Source organism: Mytilus edulis, chromosome 1 (assembly GCF_963676685.1).
Source record: "Mytilus edulis chromosome 1, xbMytEdul2.2, whole genome shotgun sequence".
Classification (NCBI taxonomy): domain Eukaryota; kingdom Metazoa; phylum Mollusca; class Bivalvia; order Mytilida; family Mytilidae; genus Mytilus; species Mytilus edulis.
Window position 1 is genome coordinate 75,542,312 of NC_092344.1, and position 19,503 is coordinate 75,561,814.

At 32.7% G+C, this 19,503-nt stretch overlaps 1 protein-coding gene across 2 annotated transcripts; it reads right to left on the reverse strand.

Moving 5' to 3' along the window:
* Positions 1-904: 904 nt before the first annotated feature.
* Positions 905-15,249, reverse strand: LOC139490112 (NXPE family member 4-like). Of its 2 annotated transcripts, XM_071276967.1 has the most exons (6): positions 15,200-15,249; positions 13,912-14,007; positions 9,109-9,190; positions 6,232-6,900; positions 4,789-4,838; positions 905-1,763 (listed from the first exon to the last, which is right to left on the reverse strand). In XM_071276967.1, the coding sequence occupies exons 4-6, from the start codon at positions 6,522-6,524 to the stop codon at positions 973-975; spliced, it is 1,134 nt and encodes a 377-aa protein (XP_071133068.1). In that variant the 5' UTR covers positions 6,525-6,900; positions 9,109-9,190; positions 13,912-14,007; positions 15,200-15,249; the 3' UTR covers positions 905-972. The 2 variants fall into 2 exon arrangements, with proteins under 2 accessions (XP_071133068.1, XP_071133075.1); XM_071276974.1 differs by lacking the exon at positions 9,109-9,190.
* Positions 15,250-19,503: the final 4,254 nt, after the last annotated feature.

A 19,503-nucleotide genomic window follows, 5' to 3' on the forward strand; every position in this document is an offset into this window, starting at 1 on the left:
ATTACTGTTTTAACATAATGATGTATAATTTGACCAAATGTTACATCATAAGATTAATTTATGTATTAATCTGTTTATCATATATTTTTAACAAAATCACATAATATGTTAGTGGACATTCATTTGCTTCTAAGGTGGTGTCTGGGAGTTTTTAGAAATAAATATTCCAGCTCCCATTTTATAATAGTCTTATCACACAAGCAAAATAAATAATCTGGACCAATATACATTTTTGCAATCATTTTATACAAAGGTACATGTATCAATTATAAACAGAAAATCCGGAAAAAAGTATTATCAGTTGTTGTTTTGAAGGATATATAATATGCAGTGAACGTTCCTCTCTCTTTTTTCGCACATGGATAATAGTTGCGCCGAAAGGTGCCAAGAGGAAACCACTATAAATAATGCTCTTCTGTGTAGGTGACTCATATCAAGAATGATATCTTCCGGACCAAAGAGAGGGACGGAGATGGAAATGGAATTATTTTAACAAGAATATTTTGCCCCATATATAACAGCAGTTACATTGACAATCCATGTCAGTTTCTATATCCTATAGAATGATTTACTTGGTTTTAGTTTGTTATAAGTACTTTACTGTCTAATGTTTGATTAATTGATTAATATAGCAATTGAACAGCGGTATACAACTGTTACTTTCATTTAATCAACAAAAAAGGTACTGTAAGCACAGATCTTCATTTAACCATTATCTGACCTTTCGTATAAAACAGGCATTTGGGTTCATGATTACATTTCTTTTTTTAAAGAAAGCAACTTGTTTTTCTTTCTATTAAGTAGTGCAGTGAATTTATGACACGTTCTGTATTTAATTGCTGTCAAATCAGCCTTTATCCTACACAGTAAAAGAATATAAACAATTTGACGTATATATACATAGAATAAAACAGTTTTATTATAATAAGTTATCTAATAACATATAGGAGGATAGTCTGTTAGTTGAAAATATTAACAAATATATGACAGTAGTTCATGTATCATTGGTTTTCTTAAATCGTAAGATGGATGCATATCTTTATTTTCTGAAGAAACTGTGATATCCCATTCGTTTAAATACACAACCTTATGTTTGATATTGTCGAAAATTTTGAATATCATTTTATCCTGCAAAAATCTCACAAAATCATACGGAACACCTTCATTATTATGTTCGAAGTAATGTGGACCTTTAATGAATATTTTTGCGCCAGGCACACGATCCAAGAATTTATTTATAGCGTCTTTGGCGTTCATTACATGTTCTTCATAAACTGACAATGGAGCATAACCTATATGTATATACAAATGCAGCACTACGATCGGATTTTTAGAACGTATTACGTTAAGATGATAGCTTGCAGGTTTGAAATGATGTATTGTCGCATTCCGTGAATAGGTGAAAAAATGGAACTCATGCGCAGCCCATGTAACAGTAATGTTGTCTCTCTTATTTTTACTAAACGCTTTAATTGGTTGATGATAACCTTTTAGAGCATCTGATGTCCGTTTAACCGAGAGTGCAAGATTTAAAATATCAGCAATTGGTAAAAGCCATTCTCTCACTGTAGAATCTCCAACCATGTAAATCTCCCGATTTCTTAGACAGGCTAAATACCTGTTATAACTAGGTTCAACTTTTTTTTGACATAGGAGATTATTCCACGTTTTATTATAAAAATATCCAACTGGGGACGAAATGTTCCATGTGACTGCAAAATTTATTAGACTACACGAGTGCTCTGGATGACCTATGGTTTTATCTGCAAAAAGAAAAACAATTATACACAAGTGTCCCCAAACATGCAACTATCTTCATATTAAACAGACATATTAAAAGCTTGACATGAATATAATAAATTATTTTAAGAATTATACATTAGATTTAATTTTTGCGTATGAACATTCTTTTTAAAGCGCCATGAAAACTTGTTTGTCCTTCTATTCGTCACTATCGTCCGTGTGTCCAAAATATTATTTTCTAATTGATACCTTGAGTTTACCTTGTTCGATTGTATTGAGACTTAAACAGATATCGAAAGAAAAATCAATCAATGTTTGGGTCAATAGATCGAAGGACATGGTCACTGGAAACAGGAAAAAGATATCAGGATGATAACCTGAGTGTAATTTACTTCATTGAAATAAAACTTATACAGATTGAATATTTAGTAAAGTAAAATATTCTATTGATGTTAAGGTCAAAGTCATGAAACTGTTCCGAAAATATTTTTTAGGGGAAAGCAGTTTTGAAATGGTTACTCGAATGCCCTTTTTGAAAATATAGTGCAGTAGAAGATTCCTTTTGAATTCGACAGATTAAAGGTCAAGGTTCCTCCGAAAATCTCATTTAAAAAAAAGTTATAGTTGGTGGTTGAATCTAGTGTTGGCAGCCAAATTGGTCAATTTAATTATACATCCGACATAAATTTTACACCGAAATGGTGATTATTTCAAAACATTATACATACACTTCTGTTCTCGAACTATGAACAAAAATTTATTTATTTTAGTAAAAACATATTTCCGTAATCCATGTTCTGTTTTCAACAAAATTATTATATTTACCTGTGAACTTTTTTTTTTATTAAACGTCATGTTGACCAAGGTAATTATAGTTGTCTTTCTAACACTGTTTTATATCCCCCTTTGTTTTTATTAATATTGTGTTTTTATTGTGTCATAGATCAAATTTATTTGTTCAGTGTATGTTTACTCGTTTTTGTTGATATGTCTTTTGATTGAGTTGAAACATTTCATTTGATGTTTAATAGTCCGTCTTTCTATGTTACGATGTTACATTAAGGTTAGGGTGAATGTTGGCGCCTGTTAAAACGTTTTAACCCGCTGCATTTCCTTGCACCTGTCCTATGTCAGGAACCTATTGTTCAGTGCTTTTAGTTTGTTGATGTGGCTCAAGTGTTTCTCGTTTCTCGTTTTTTATATAGATTATACCTGTTTGAAGGGTTTTACACTAGTCATTTGGGGGCTCTTTATAGCTTGATGTTCTATGTGAGCAAGGGTTCCGTGTTGAAAGCAATACTTTGGTCTAAAGTGGTTTACTTTTTTACAACATGTGACTTGGATCAAAAGTTGTCTCATTGGCACTCATACCACATCTTCTTAATAGAAAACATTGAAACTGCCCTCAAAGGATAAGATTGACAAACATGCTCTAAAGTATTTCCTTAAGTAAATAAGCAATTTATGCCTGTACCAAGTAAGGAATTGTTGTTGTCCATTCGTTTGATTTGTTTTGTAATTTGATTTTGACATGTGATTAGGGTTTTTCCGATTGAATTTTCCTCGGAGTTCAGTATTTTTGTGATTTTACTTTTTATTGTCATTGGTGTCAGTAACAGGGTCGGTAATTTGTTATATTTCTCATAAAGATAATAATTGATTAAAAACGAATTCAATTTAAATCAGCTTCTAATTTTATTAGGTTTACTTCTGAAAATAAATTATCACTTATAATTATGTGATAATACCTTATTTATTACTTATGGATCTATGAGGCAAGGTGAACTGTCCACCAGGATGGTCGGTAGCTTATTGATGACTGCCAATGAACTTCTCCGTACCTTATATTTTGTAGGTCTAATACGAAACACTTTTTGGAAATTTTCACACTCAGCTTGTTGTACGACTTTTTTTTTTATGTCCAAATATATATATAACTAGTATTTAGGCATAACCATGATAACGGTGTCGTAATCATATGATTTTTTTTTATTTGTACCAGTTCGTGTAATAAAACATCTAGGATGAACTGTTATAACCTCAGTGTTTGATAAATGTTAGATACGGATTTCAGAGAAAATACTTGATTCAGTTCATTAGTTAGATCACGAATGGTTAGAATGAAATTATGATTTCAGTTTTGTACTGATGACCTGTCTATATTTGCTATGGTATTATAATTTTTTTTTTCGACTTACGAATAGGGATTGTCACTTCGGTATCTTCTTTTCTGCCACTAGATATGCTCGAAACAAAATGATTGGGAATTCAAATGAATAGACATTGAAGATAGGGGCATAAAAAATAAACAACACAACTATGACAATCCTACATAAGTATCTTATAATTAGAGCACTTGTAATCTACAATTAACTTAAGGTCTTAATTTAAATATATAGAATGTTTTTAATAATTTAAAATTGTAAGAGCGTAGTTTTATCATGTTTTTTCAAAATATAATAAAAAGTATATGTCAACAGTTTTTTTTTCATGCTACAGGTTGTGCAATAGTTTGTATAGATTACGCATGGAAAATCCAATGTTTTTTTTTATAAAAAGAAAACTACGCCATAGACTTTAAAGACAAAATGTGAGAAGATAGCTCATATAACACGTCTTCAGATGAAAGAAAGAAAAGATTGGGTCACCGTATTTGCTTTCTTGCCAGAGATTAAGGTTGGTAAATTCCCAACACTATATTATAAAAATTACTTTATCCGAGTTACATGTATCTCTTCTACTATCTGAGTTATATCCCTGTATGTGGCAAAGTTGAAAAAAAATCAACCAAAAATATGTGTTTTTTATAGAAAATACAGCCATAAATATGACAAAACACAAATTTTCTATACTACATTGTAACATGAAAAGTCTTACACACGAATTACACATTACTCTTAAAATTTGCACATTTCATTAAAGATCTAAACCTATTGTTTTATGCTACTTCAAAATTCAAAATGGAGGAAGACACCCCAGTTACCTTAAATAACAATAAATTGTGCAAGAGATATTACCTGTTACCAGGTTACTTTAATAACTTACCACCAAGTACATCAACTTTAATTTCCTTTATGATTTTATATCTAGTAGAACTGCAAGTATAAACATTTTTTTTATACTATGTTTACAAACGATCATATAAAAATGTATGTCGAACCGTCACTTAAAAGCAAATCACAAAGGTCGTATATGAATACTTATTTTCAATCGAATCACACACATATAATGCATCTCTTAAATATATTTTACAATAAAAGAACAAGAAATGTGTGGTAAAAAATAGTTTAGATTGTACAGATTGTTTATGAATTTGCATAGCTCATATACATGCACAAAGATTATTCCTCTTAATTTGCAAATGCATTCTTTAAGACCCTTTGTATGTCAAGCTCTTACAACTTCACATGACGTCACACATATTGAAATGCAAATAGTTATCAAAGGTACCAGGATTATAATTTAGTACAGACATTCTTTCTTTGAAATCTGTTTTGTGAGCCAATGAAACAGTTAAAAAAGTAATAATGTTTTATGCTTCTGAGACTAAAATATCAATCATAAGGACGTCATGACTTATTTAAGAAAGACTATGCAACGTCACAGTATGAATATCGACAGGTTTATATGTATAGGATCATACATTTATTTTCTTCTCATTATAGAAAAACCTATTCTACGGTGGCAGAATGCGCCATTGCGGCCATGAAAGAATAAGAATATGTCAGTCCCTCAAGATACTATGGCGTTCCCTCAAGATTCTATGTCGTTCCCACAAGAAAGTTATATCGTTCCCTCAAGATCCTATGCCGTTCATTCAAGCAGAACAAATAAAATAGAAGCAATGTGAGATACTTTTTACAGCCGATTGCATTGAGTGTGTAGCTTAATGTAATATCTTTGGTTAGCTTGCTTGCCAGCTGAACGATGAAGTCATTATAAGGTTAGGTACACTACCCTCCTTTCGAAGTAGCCTAGCCCTACAGACAGATAGATTGGTTATCTGTCGTACTAGTCTACTCTTAAAGGAGGGTAGTTTACATAACCTAATAATGACTTCGTGGTTCAGCTAGCAAGCAAGCTAACCAAAGATATTACATTAAGCTAAATACTCAATGCAATCTGCAGAAAATCATTTTTTTATATCATGGTTGGCTAACTTCCTGTTTGTCTCTTCAAACATATAGAATATCTTTACGAAGTTCTTAGATAATTACTAAGGTTAACTATTGAAATCTTGACTAATAGGTTCATAATTTAAACAGATATTTTTTTTTTCTCCTCTTCAAATAGAAGCTATCGCTGCTCAATAACTGTACTGTCGTAGCACTCTTTCGCTGGTTCTTTTTCAAGTGGTACTTGTGAAATTAAAAACGTTAAAGCATAAAAGATACAATATGTAAGTGTAATGAAAATAAAAGAAAATATTCCATTGAATGAAAATATTCCCTCAAATGCCGAAATTCCTTGAATATAAAAATGTATTACCTCAAGAACTGCTTCTGTGATTTTGTAAATGTAGGTACCGTCATATTTCCAATTGGGGCATACCAGTCAGAACAAGTAAACCCAGGTTTATCTGGCAATGAACAAAACCATCTCATTCCATAATTAATTGATGTAAAGTCACAGATGCCATGTTTTGTCAATGTGTGAATCCCGCAGATACCTTTACCAGTCTCTCCACGAGCATTCCTAAAAACTCCTTTTAACGTCCTCAACATTCCATACTTGTATAGATAGTTTACAAATAGTCCAATAGATTCTTTTTGAAATGACATAGCAATTTTGATGTTTGGAGATCCTCTCCATTATGCCTTTATCACTCCAATGTACGTACCATTACCATGATCTACTACATATCCCGCTGAACTTGCACCTTTCCCTTTCTCAGACATCCAAATATTTATAAAATCACCGCCATCAGTTAAAACGTCACCATTTTTATTATGGAGGATTATTCTGAGTGTTACAATATCACCAGTAGTAAACGAAGCTGATTTATTGTATATTATTTCCACTGTAGATTTCGGCAAATAGACCAGAGATTTTCCGAAATCTAGGCTTTTATACTTCATGTATCTTTTATAATACTTGAAGTCAGTTGCTGTAAACGTTGAGATTTCTCTTTTGGATCCAAAGCACAAAATCTGACACCTACAACAATCAACCGAATTGTATATATATATATATATAGCGGATGTGGTCGAGTGGTCTAGAGCGCTGGACATGAGGCTAAGCGATTGGTGCTGTAGTGTATCAAAGGTGTGAGTTCGAATCCCGCTGAGGGACGGACAAAAATTTGTCAGTATAAAATCTAACTCTAACACTGTTTGGTGTAATTTTCAGACTTAATATATATATATATATATATAACAAGTCAAAAAGGGTACAACATCACCATTAAATAACTATAAAATATACAAATATTAGATATTTCGGATAACAGATATCCTTCTTCAATAATAGCACGATGTCAAATGAATCATGTCAATATATTCAAACTGAGATACTTTTTCTAAATCTTGAATTTATACAATTCAAGCGAACACCACAGACGCTGATACAATTTTAAATTTTCCAAACACGGCGCAAAGATTACTAAGATGTGCCAAATGAAAGTAGTTATTTTCGTTGTGAACTGGCACAACTCTAGATTTCCAAAGGTTGTGACAGTTGAGATGTTATAACTGCATTGAGGGCAGTCCTCAAACAAAAAGATCAAAAATGTCCTAACCGATCCAGGATGGTATAAATTAGACAACGGTAGGGCAATTACAACAGAAACTACATATTTAAGCCTCCCAAACGAATAGCAGTCTAATAATGATTGAAAAAATAATAAGTTTTATATAATGAGGTAAAATAATTGAACGTGGCAACGTACTTATACATCATCCCGAATCAATGGAAACCTGTAATTTAAACTGTTATTTTTAAAAATAATTTCGAACTGTAAAGCCAGTACTAAATCCGGCGTTGTTTGAAACAGGTGGTCACAGGAAAATGAAGGACTCGTTCTATGTTTTTTCATTTATGCCCTCTGGGGAAACTGTCCGTAACTTTCTTATCCAAAATCTTTCCCGAGCGACTCTGTCGACCTTCGACCAACCCTATATATATATATATATATAGAGAGAGAGAGAGAGAGAGAGAGAGAGTAACAAATACATTTAACTATTTCAAAGATCAAAGTATCATTTGTCAAATAGTTATCAAACCTCTTCTCTCACTTTTTAATCAATCAGCAAATCTTGCCAGATTTCGCTAGGCTACCCTTTATTTATAAAAAATTGTAGCAGTAGGTATTCCATCCGACAATAAACCCATGATAAAAATGATCGTCGGTTCGGCTGCACATATTCGTGATGAATAAATACTATTAGTAACATAGTGTGACCTATTACGGTATTTCGCTCTCACCCCATATGGAATTTACTGATCCCATATATACCGTATTACGTCACAGTAACACTAGCACACTATGTAACGAATTAATTTTACCGACTATCTTTATTTGTTGAATTTAGTCTAGAGCTGTCTCATTTGCAATCATAACACATCTTATTTCTATAGTAAAGTGTTCAATTTTAAGAACCTACTTCCATTGGTCTGCACAATAAAAAAAAACGAATGTCAACAATAACAATTTATCCTTGATATAACAATATTAAACAGAACTTTCAATGCATTTAGATAATCAAATAGTGCCAAGTTCGTAACTCCACTACTAACCGTGTATTGAAATAAGCCCCGCCTCCCTACTAACCTAATATGGAATATGCACGGTCTCCACGCGGACGCTTTTTACCAATCATATTCCTAGAAATGTATAGTAGGTAAGATAAACAGGCATGTCCAATAGGAAAATGAACATATATCTAATAAGTTGGCTTCCGTTGGTAGATAAAGAAATAAAGGCAACAGTAGTATACCTGTCTTCAAAAGTCATAAATCGATTGGGGAAAAAACAAAATCGGGTTAAAAATTAAAACCGAGGGAAGCACATTATATAGGAAGGAAGCAAAGGAACAACAGGAACACTAAAGTGTAACAACAACAAACGCCAAAATAAAAAGAAACGAACTATTTGGTATCAACTGCCATATTCCCGACTTGGTACAGGACATTTTTAAGAAAAACATGCTTGAACCTCGTTTAAGGGATAACCAAAACTCCCGTTTTGTGACAATGTAAAAAAAGGTATCGCTAAAATGACAAGACTACGTGACACGTTCTCTTCAGTGTCACGCTCTTCGGGCTAAAATGCGACAAAAACCCATTTATGATTCTGTACGGGGTATGCTGCGTGTGCAATTTCCCCCCGGGAGCTTTGTAAAACATAGCATCTGCATTTAATATTACTTTGTGTTTGTCCTCAATATACAAATAGTTTCTCCCAGTCATGTGGAAATGTTGACCCTTTTCACATTTTTAATCGTTTCTTCTGAAATTAAAAAAAAAAACTAAATAGGCACAAAATCGGCTTCGTTTTAGATATGTTATGTAAATATTCGGAGATATGTTGACAGATGGTAGTACCGTGAACGTGCACTTGTATATACCAAATTGAATGCTATTTAGTATGGTTTTAATTTACTGATAACAAAATCAAAATGTATACCAATAAAACAATGTATTCAACGATCTAGTTACAATGTCGTATTGGTATTTCATAAGTTTACCAAGACCGTTAGAACTACAATGTGCTATTCCGTTTGAAATAAGTTCCTATAGATACAACCAAACTTGCAAATCAATTGATGAAATATGTGTTTCTATCGAGGCATTAGTTAAGGTTTTAAGTAATTGTTTTTTTAAAAAAAAATCGCTGACTTAATAAATTAGTAATACGCTCATTGAAATCTTAAACGTAAATTATAGACACAGATAGGTGATATATTAACAAAGGAACATCATCGTCCCAAATAAGTAAAATTAACAATAGGGAAGGAAATTAGCACTTTTTCACTTAATACATTTTCACTGTGTCTAAACCACACCGGCAAAATTTGTTCGGACTCGATGGTATCTAACATCCGGCACAATGACGGAACATTAATAGACAGAAGAAAGCTAGGTTTCTCCTTATTTTCTTATTTTTTTTATGATATCGAAGAATATATATACATATACAACTATTTTCTATTGTGAGATGCAATATTTTCTACAACCGTTCTATATTAACGGAGAAATAAGTCAAAATGCATGTCAAAATGACGAATTGAGTGAACCTTGCCTCGAAATTGTTTAATTTCTCGTTAAATTGTTCACATTGTACGGAAAGAAAGGTACGGGAAGATAGATATTGACACGGAGATTGCAAATTTAGTTATTATGAGCATCTCAATAATTGTATTTCTGTGTATGGAACGAAAGAAAAGGGTCATGTCAAATTAAAATAAACCGGTTTCGTCAATGTTGTTACTACACAATCACCCGGTTTCGTCTATATATATCACCCGGTTTTTTTTGTTTTTTTTTTAACAAACAATTTATGAAAAGAAACTTTGGCACGGATCTAAACATTGTCTTTCGAGAATTTAAATATATACTTATTGTAAAGTAAACTTGGCGTGTTAAAATCTATTTTAAACGGGCACTTTTGGACATAGTTAATTATGATAATACACATTTTCCTAATGAAAGGCGTATCCCTTATTTCACTTAACTTCAAACTAATTTTAAATGGAATATAAATACTGAATAGCAAACACTGGTATCTAATTATTTTGTAACATTATTATATTTTCTTTGTTTATAATATTAGTATGTAAAGATGAAAAATAAAAGGATGTGTCAGTTTGATTGTGCCATAATTTTAATTTACTATACTATATTATATACACTTAGTTTACAATATTTACTATCAATTATTAATACATGTATGCATTCAATCATTGACGAACAGTCCCAAACCGACTATAGTCTATACTGTTCTGCACAAATTAATCATGCATGCAGTCCTGCCAGATTTTCTGCTACTATATACTGTGTTACTTGCGCACTAAAGAGAGTTTTTACACTTAAGCATTCATAACATAGCAGTGAGATTTGTAACTTTCTCCCCGTTTCTGGTAGGCACATTTATTTTCATAGGCATGTTTTTCACATTATTTTTACAGTTCAAGTTCATTGTTTGTACAGTTCAAATTCAATTGAAACTTCAAGATAACTTTCGAAAACAATATCTGACAGTTTTGTATTTTCAATGTGAATAAAAGTTGGTTTGCAAAACATGACCGTCATTTATATCTAGGTCTTCTTAAGAAGAAGTGACGGTAACCACTTATCCCATAAACATTGACAATGAGACAACTTTCTTTTAGACACAACACATAGATCTATGTTGAATTAATCAAGTTTAGGTCAGCGTATGCCTTAAACAATGAGAAAAACACACAAACTGCATGAAAGCAAGCTATAACAGGGCCCTAAATTATAAATGTAAAACAATTCAAACAAGAAAACTACCTGCCTATTTTATGTTCAAAACGCATATGGTATAAAGCAACCAAAGACAACCATGGAATTACAAGCGTGTGATTCGGAAATGGACTGAGTCAAAGTGTTGTCGCTGACACAAACAGTACAACAAAAGTACAAATAATAAAAATGATGAAAAAAACTTAACTCGTCCGATGACAGAGCCTGTATAGTAAATGCGCGATGTGTGCCAAAACTTGTATCATAGTTAAAATTATCCCTTAAATATAATAAATATACATGTATTCGCAGTTTACTATGAAGTCCACTATCACTGAACTAGTATAAATATTTATTAAGGGGCCAGCTAAAGGACGCCATCGGATGCGGGAGTTTCTCGCTTCATTGAAGACCCATTGTGGCCTTAGGCTGTTTTCTGCTCTATGGTCGGGTTGTTGTCGCTTGGAATTTGTATGAACGTTTCATGTTGATAGACATTTTTAAATAATCTGGTTTTTTTTTTTTATTAAGATAAGCTGTCCTGAAGTTACGGTAAAACATGTTTATGCTGGACAGACGGATAGATAGACGGACAGACGGACGGACCGAATGACTGATAGATGGAGGAACGAACGGATGGAAGGACGGACGGACAGACGGGTGTATACAATAATACGTCCTGTCAAAATTGGGACGGGCGTGTAAAAACGCAAAGAAATGAAAAAAAACTCGTATTAAAGGTCAATAAGTTTTAATAGGATATCGGCCAAGTCGATTTATTTGTATAGTTGTCTGCCTTATCATTTTTGCTATATAACTTTTATACATATTTGAAAAAAATGTATAGAAATCGATAAAAAGAACTTGATATTCGGCATTCATTATAATAAACATAAACCAACTCGCATAATCCGATTTCCCGGGTGTCCCTGTTTTCTCATTTCTTACAATATTTTAATTCGGTATACACTTTATAAGATAAGTGGCGAATCTAGATGACGTATAGGTTGCACGCCCCGACCCCACCTTTGGTTGCCAAAACTATATTGATTCCCGTATTTAACGATTTTGTAAAGCAAAAAATAATCAAAATATTGTTCGACTCGCTACGCTCAGCGGTATGTAAAAGTTGTGCGAATTACGTCCACTTTGAAATAAACTGAATCCGTCTGTCCGTATATATTGTCAAAATATATTGACCAACGTCAGTGTACGATCATCATAACACAACGGCGACAGTACAGACTCGTTTTTTTTTTAGTAATGTTAACAAAATAATTATTATTGAATTTTGTCGATGACCTGAGACTATGATACTAATTTGGACATAGCAGTATAGTTACAATAAGGGATAAAAAAAAAATTATTTTAATGCATGGTAGTTGTAATCCTACATTCATTTTCTATGTCGATTATGCATGCATATACAGTTGTCTTATCATCAACGTTTATCCTTAAGAAGATTTATTTTTAACGATTGTAGAAAAGATTACATACATAGAATGATTAGATTACTTATAAAGGTGTCCATCCTTTTGTGCGAGAAAATCACATATCAATTGTGTGTTTCGATTTTTAAGACCGTAAACTTTAATTTCAAGTTTAAACATGTTCAACATATTTTCCCATAACTCATATAGAAAACGCATATTTAGAGAGCTTTAATCTCAATATGCTGTTAAAAAATTTCGGAATGCAAAGTAAATTAAAATATTTGTGTTCTATAAGAGTAGGAATTCAAGTGTTTGCTTATTATTTATTTGAATCTGAGACTGATATAAATAATAAGCCGTTGTCCGGTGAACGAACTTGTTTTCCAACGACCCACAAAACTCCTTTTGAACGCTGAAGTTAAATAATCAATTATAATGTAATGCGGTTATGATTTTTTTTATTTGACCAAACCGGGTTATGCATTTTGAAATCTATGACGAAACCGGGTTGTATACATTGACGAAACCGGCCAGTTCCATTTTGACATGACCCATTACTTTCGTTCCATACACAGAGATACAATTATGGAGATGCTCATAATAACTAAATTTGCAATCTCCGTGTCAATATCTATCTTCCCGTACCTTTCTTTCCGTACAATGTGAACAATTTAACGAGAAATTAAACAATTTCGAGGCAAGGTTCACTCAATTCGTCATTTTGACATGCATTTTGACTTATTTCTCCGTTAATATAGAACGGTTGTAGAAAATATTGCATCTCACAATAGAAAATAGTTGTATATGTATATATATTCTTCGATATCATAAAAAAAATAAGAAAATAAGGAGAAACCTAGCTTTCTTCTGTCTATTAATGTTCCGTCATTGTGCCGGATGTTAGATACCATCGAGTCCGAACAAATTTTGCCGGTGTGGTTTAGACACAGTGATTTTGGTAACCGTACCGATATAGTGTGTATACAATGGTCAGTTGAACATTTTTATATGGAAAAAGTATACAAATTTCACAGTAAAATCATATTTTGAAAAGTTCATGTGAAAGAAAATATTGATCATATAGTAAAGGTTAAGTGGGGTTAAATGCAATATCATTGTCGAAAAAAGTTATGGGAAGATAGGTAAAATACATGTTTTTGAATTTGAATATATGTATAGCATTATATCTACATGTATTTGTATGATATTACTTGACTATAGCTAGCAGTCGCGAATTATCTTCAAAGGGCCACTTGACAGGACAAATGAAATTTAATATATTTTAGAGTTCAAATATTATTATACGTACCCGAACAATTTTGTCGTTGTAAGTTGAAGGATTGGGACAGCAAAAATCAATGACCAAAATACAAGTTTCTTATTTAATTTGAACGTCGTATTGAACCTGAAAAACATTAACTTGATCTTATCACAGACGATTTGAAATCGCAAATGACAGTCAGACTCAAAATTATGTTCATTGTGCATATCTATTATAACTTATGGTGACCGGATGCGGCCATTTCACCTTTTCGCGATTTTCTCCTTTCACTTTGCAAACGCTAAATCGAGAAATCTAAAAATTTGGAAATCAAGAAATCGAGAGAGCGAAATCGAAAAATTCTTTCCCGTTTACGCCTTTGCGTTTTCGCATTTATGCTTTCTTGATTTCTCGATTTCGCCTTCTCGATTTCCCGATTTCTCGATTTCCCTATATCCCGATTTCTCAATTTTTCAATATCGCGCTTTGAACATTCGCGTGGAAGTGTAAGGAAACAAACAGTTTTAAATATAAGGTTAAATGGTATGTTAGAACTGCAAATGCATGTGTTTTTCCTCGGTAAAAACATTCAATACGACACGTACAGCTACGGTAACATCCTGTGTTGAGTCTAAGAAATCAATTCAATTCTTTTTTGCCGTCACTATTTTATTAACTTAAAAAAACTATTTGACATTTAATATTAAAATCATTTTCCGGTTTTTATTCCAATTTCAGATGTTTTGCAAAAGGAAACAATTCGAGCATTGACAACATATGAGACCTATCAGATCAAGATTCAAGCATGGTGCCTTGTTTAGGATTATTTTGACAATCAATTTTACTTTGTACGTGTATCACGCAAAAACAATTGAGACATCTTATTGGCCCTTTATAGCTTGCTGTTCTGTATGAACCAAGACTCCGGGGTTAAGACCCAGAGTCTACTTTGAGCTATAATGGTTTACTTTTACAAATTGTGACTGACTTGGATGGTGAGTTGTGTCATTGGCACTCATACCACGTCTTCTTATATCTATAGACTCAGTTGTAATCCATTTAGTCTTTACTTTTGCGTTCATTAGCATGACTGTTTGGATATAAACGAGGCTAGTATATAAATGAAAGTTTGGATAAGTTTCACACGATAAAAAATAATGGGGAAAATATAATGAAAAGAGACGAATGGGTTGCTTTAAAATACAAAGGTAAGAGAATAATGGACAAAAATTAATTTAAGAGGCAATGGTCTGACAGAATTCAGAGATCCCTCTAGAACTTCATAATGGGTGACATGCAAGTATTAATATTATTTAGGAAATATTGTTTAGCTTACCTCCCTTTGTTCTTTTCCATCTGCATTTCAAACTGAAAAAAATGAAATATATATATTTATAGAATAACAAATGGCAAAATCCGTATCGTATGCTAGCTGTATCACCACGAGAAACCAATATCAGTCCCGATTTTTTACGGAACACCTGAATTGTTATCGGCTTGTAAGCTATGTTATTACTTATTCATTACCGCATCTCTTTCAAATAAAAGACAAAAAACTTATATGTATCCTACAATTGAGTTACCATACGTCTGTATGCTATACAGATATCGCTTTAAAGCTCCGCCCAGTGCCGGACTACGTTTGTTTATACTGCACTCGTTCTATTTGAGTAGTCAAAATCCGTTGACCGTATATTTCTATGTCATATACAGTCACTGACATGATATCACTTTTCCTCATGAATATTTAAGTAGAAATTGCCGACATTATTATTAATTATTCATACGACCTATTCAACCTGTTCTTGTTTTCAATGTATACAACGACTTAAACTTATTTCTTTTGCAATTTATATTAAAAAAAAAAAACATATTTCACTTGTTAATATTTTTGGTCTGCAAACTATAAATCATTATGTTTTATGCTTATTGTTCATAATTTAGTTCATTTTCAAACAAAGGAGTAGGCCCCAAAATATAGCAGTTTTACAAAATTGTGAAAATGTAATCTTTAAGCTATTTACTGGAAAGTAGAATGCTTCGGTTACATAAATATGGGTTGTTTTTTTACAATACAATGCACATATATCGGGTACTAGCATCATTAAGTCATGCTAAATTACTGAAATCTTCACAATTTTAGCAATTTAGTTAAATTTTAGACGGTTTCCGTCTTAAATGAAAGTGGCCGCATTCATTATATTGAAATGTAAGTTGTATTTGATGATAATACATAACATATATAAAGGTTGAGAATGAACACGGATACGGCCACTTTCATTTTTGACAAAAACCATCTGAAAAGTGACGTTTTTTTGGCATATTTGATTGATTTTTCATATTTAAGCTTGAATCGGGGCGTTTTTAATGACTAAATCCGTTAAAATCTTTTACATAAACTAATTGAATCAATTGAAATGGACACTTAAGTGTTTAAAAAGTGTGCAAAATCTTTCGTTAGATGAACCTGAAATTTGAGGCCAAAATCGGCCCTTACCGGACCTATACTCCTTCGTTCACCATCGATTGCGAATTTCAACAGGTAATGTACATTTCATCGTGTTGCTTATTTCTCCGCCTGCATGATATGAGGCCTTTTTATAAAAGGGAGAAGTTTCCCAATAATTAAATCAAATGATAAAATTAACACATTTAACAACAATTGAAAATGTTTTTTTTAAATTGCAGTATAAAGACAATAATAGTGCATTGACTTGACATATCAACGATATACGGATTCGGTCCGAAACGGGGAAAGAGCTCGGCAGAGCCTCGCATTTCCCCATTTCTAAGCCTTATCCTTATATCGTTGATATGTCAAGTTAATGCGTTATAAGTGTCTATGCATAGCTGTTAACGAGTGTTGTATGAACCTGCGAGACTTCAAAATGTGTCAAATACACGAAAGTACTGTAAGAAGATGCAATAGCATGTTTCTGATTTCACTTACATGTAATAACTAATTTATAAGTAAAAAAAATCTTTACAAAAAAATCACTGTATTACATGTGTGCATACGAAACTCTTACGCGATACATATAAATGAGAGAGAAAAAAATAATAACATAGTAAAACAAATAATTATAGAACAGACCAAATTAAATTAAATTGAATCAAAATTAAATTAAAAGTAATAAACGTCAAAAAAAATATACGTATAATTAAAATAATTAAAAAAATATTAATTAAAAATTAAAAAAAAATATGAATCAAAAATAAATAATAATAATAAATAAATAAAATGAAAACAAAATATAATGCAGTACTATTCGAACACATATGAAAAAAATAAATTTGTAAATATTTGAGAAAACATCAGCAATTTTCTTATATTAATAATTGAAAGTCGTTATCCTTTCAAATTAATGTATTGTGAATTAAAAGTATAGTATCTTGGTAAGGGGACGACCATTTGATATTCTGGGGGTGGGGGGGGGGGGGGGGGGGCACAGGAGGATTTTGAAAATAAATAACTCGGCCTTGATAATCACAAAAATAAATGGTTTGTTCTGTGGTAGTTTGAAAATAAAATTACCCGACTTGCAATGTATTGAAAATAAATAACTCAGCAGGTCTAATCAAAAGTATGAGATGGCACCAGATTCTTCATAAATTCATCTGTTTTCCACAAAAAAATCGAGAAACACTTTCCAAATCATTTTTTTTTTTTGTCAAACAAGTATATAAAGTTGAAAAACATTGAGGACCCAATATTCCAAAAAAATAACTTATTTTTCAAACCAAATCAAATGGTCGTCCCCTAAGTATTGTTTTCTATAATTTTCTATAATTAACAACAGAATAAGTTATTTTCTTGGAATTTTGGGTCCTCAATGTTTTTCAACTTTATATACTTGTTTGACTTTCCAAACTATTTTGATCTGAGCGTCACTGATGAGTCTTATGTAGACGACACGAGCATCTGGCGTATCAAGTTATAAGCCTGATACCTTTGATAACTTTTGACATACATATAAAACATGAAAATCATCACCAACAAATCCATGAACATATACATGTAGCACACATTCTATCTGATCAATGTATATTTTGCCAACGCCTCATCTCGATGGAAATACATTGGATCGATGTCGTTAACTTTTTTACCAAGCCTCTATTCTTTCAGATAATCCAAATTCCCTTTGCAATGTCCCAGAAATTAATTTGCTATAATTATCACCAAACCAATAGGTAATAAACTGGTAACTCAATATTCGATAGTAAGAGATACTTTTTATCACAAAAGCCGATCTGATTCGTGAAAATACATCTAGACCAGTGTTGTTAAACAGTGATTCTACAGAATGAATCCATTTGAAAACATAATGACCATGAGTCTTCAATGATAACACCAGACTCTACAAAGCACTACTGAGTTTACCGCTATTGTGTACAACATTACACTATTGCGAAATCATTTCAAATTAAACTCGGATTTACAGAAAAAATCTTCCCAATTATCCATACACAATTATATTGGATGTAGTATTTCGAACTTCTAAATTTCTTTAGCAAAATATCATTTATGCATCTGTTTCAATAATTTTCAAATGATCAAAACCCCAAACCTCGGAACCGTAAAAAAATTTGTTCTAATATCATAGATTAAAATAATTTCAGGTGCATTAATTGATCTTTATCGTTTTTAACAATCCGATGTGTAACATGCATCGAATGTTTTTGCGCTTGGTCAATCGATGGATTTCTTTTTGGTATCTTAATTAATCGATTTATCTCCCTTATCCATTAAAAAGCACATTGTATTTGTATTAAATACGTATATAGAGGAAGATGTGGTATGAGTGCCAATGAGACAACTCTCCGTCAAAGTGACAATTTAAAAAAGTAAACCATTATAGGTCAAGTTACGGCCTTGAACACGGAGCTTTGGCTCACACCGAACAGCAAGCTTCAAAGGGCCCCACAAATTACTAATGTAAAACCCTTCAATCTGGAAAACCAACGGTCTAATCTATATAAAAAATGTCGTTAGTAAACAAAATGAAATGACTTCTGTTTGACCCGAAGTTGATTTACAATTGACAATTCTTTTATAACTACTGATTCATGTTAATGCATGTACTAGTCCGCGATTACTCTGACGTCCAACGACTGTTTTGCCAGACAAGCTGGGGCAGTCTTACGTCCAACGGCTGATTTACCAGACAAGCTGGGGCACACTGACGTCCAACGGCTGTTTTGCCAGACAAGCTGGGGCACTCTTACGTCCAACGGCTGTTTTACCAGACAAGCTGGGGCAGACTGACGTCCAACTACTGTTTTGCCAGACAAGCTGGGGCACTCTTACGTCCAACGGCTGTTTTTCCAGACAAGCTGGGGCACACTGACGTCCAACGACTGTTTTGCCAGACAAGCTGGGGCACTCTTACGTCCAACGGCTGTTTTACCAGACAAGCTGGGGCACACTGACGTCCAACGGCTGTTTTGCCAGACAAGCTGGGGCAAGCTTGTCTGGCAAAACAGCCGTCGAACGTCAGAGTAATCTCGGACTAAACATGTTCGTGTAGTCGGACGTCAGAGTAAACTCGGACTATGCATGTACGTGTAGTCCGACGTCAGAGTAATCTCGGACTATGCATGTGCGTGTAGTCGGACGTCAGAGTAATCTCGGACTATGCA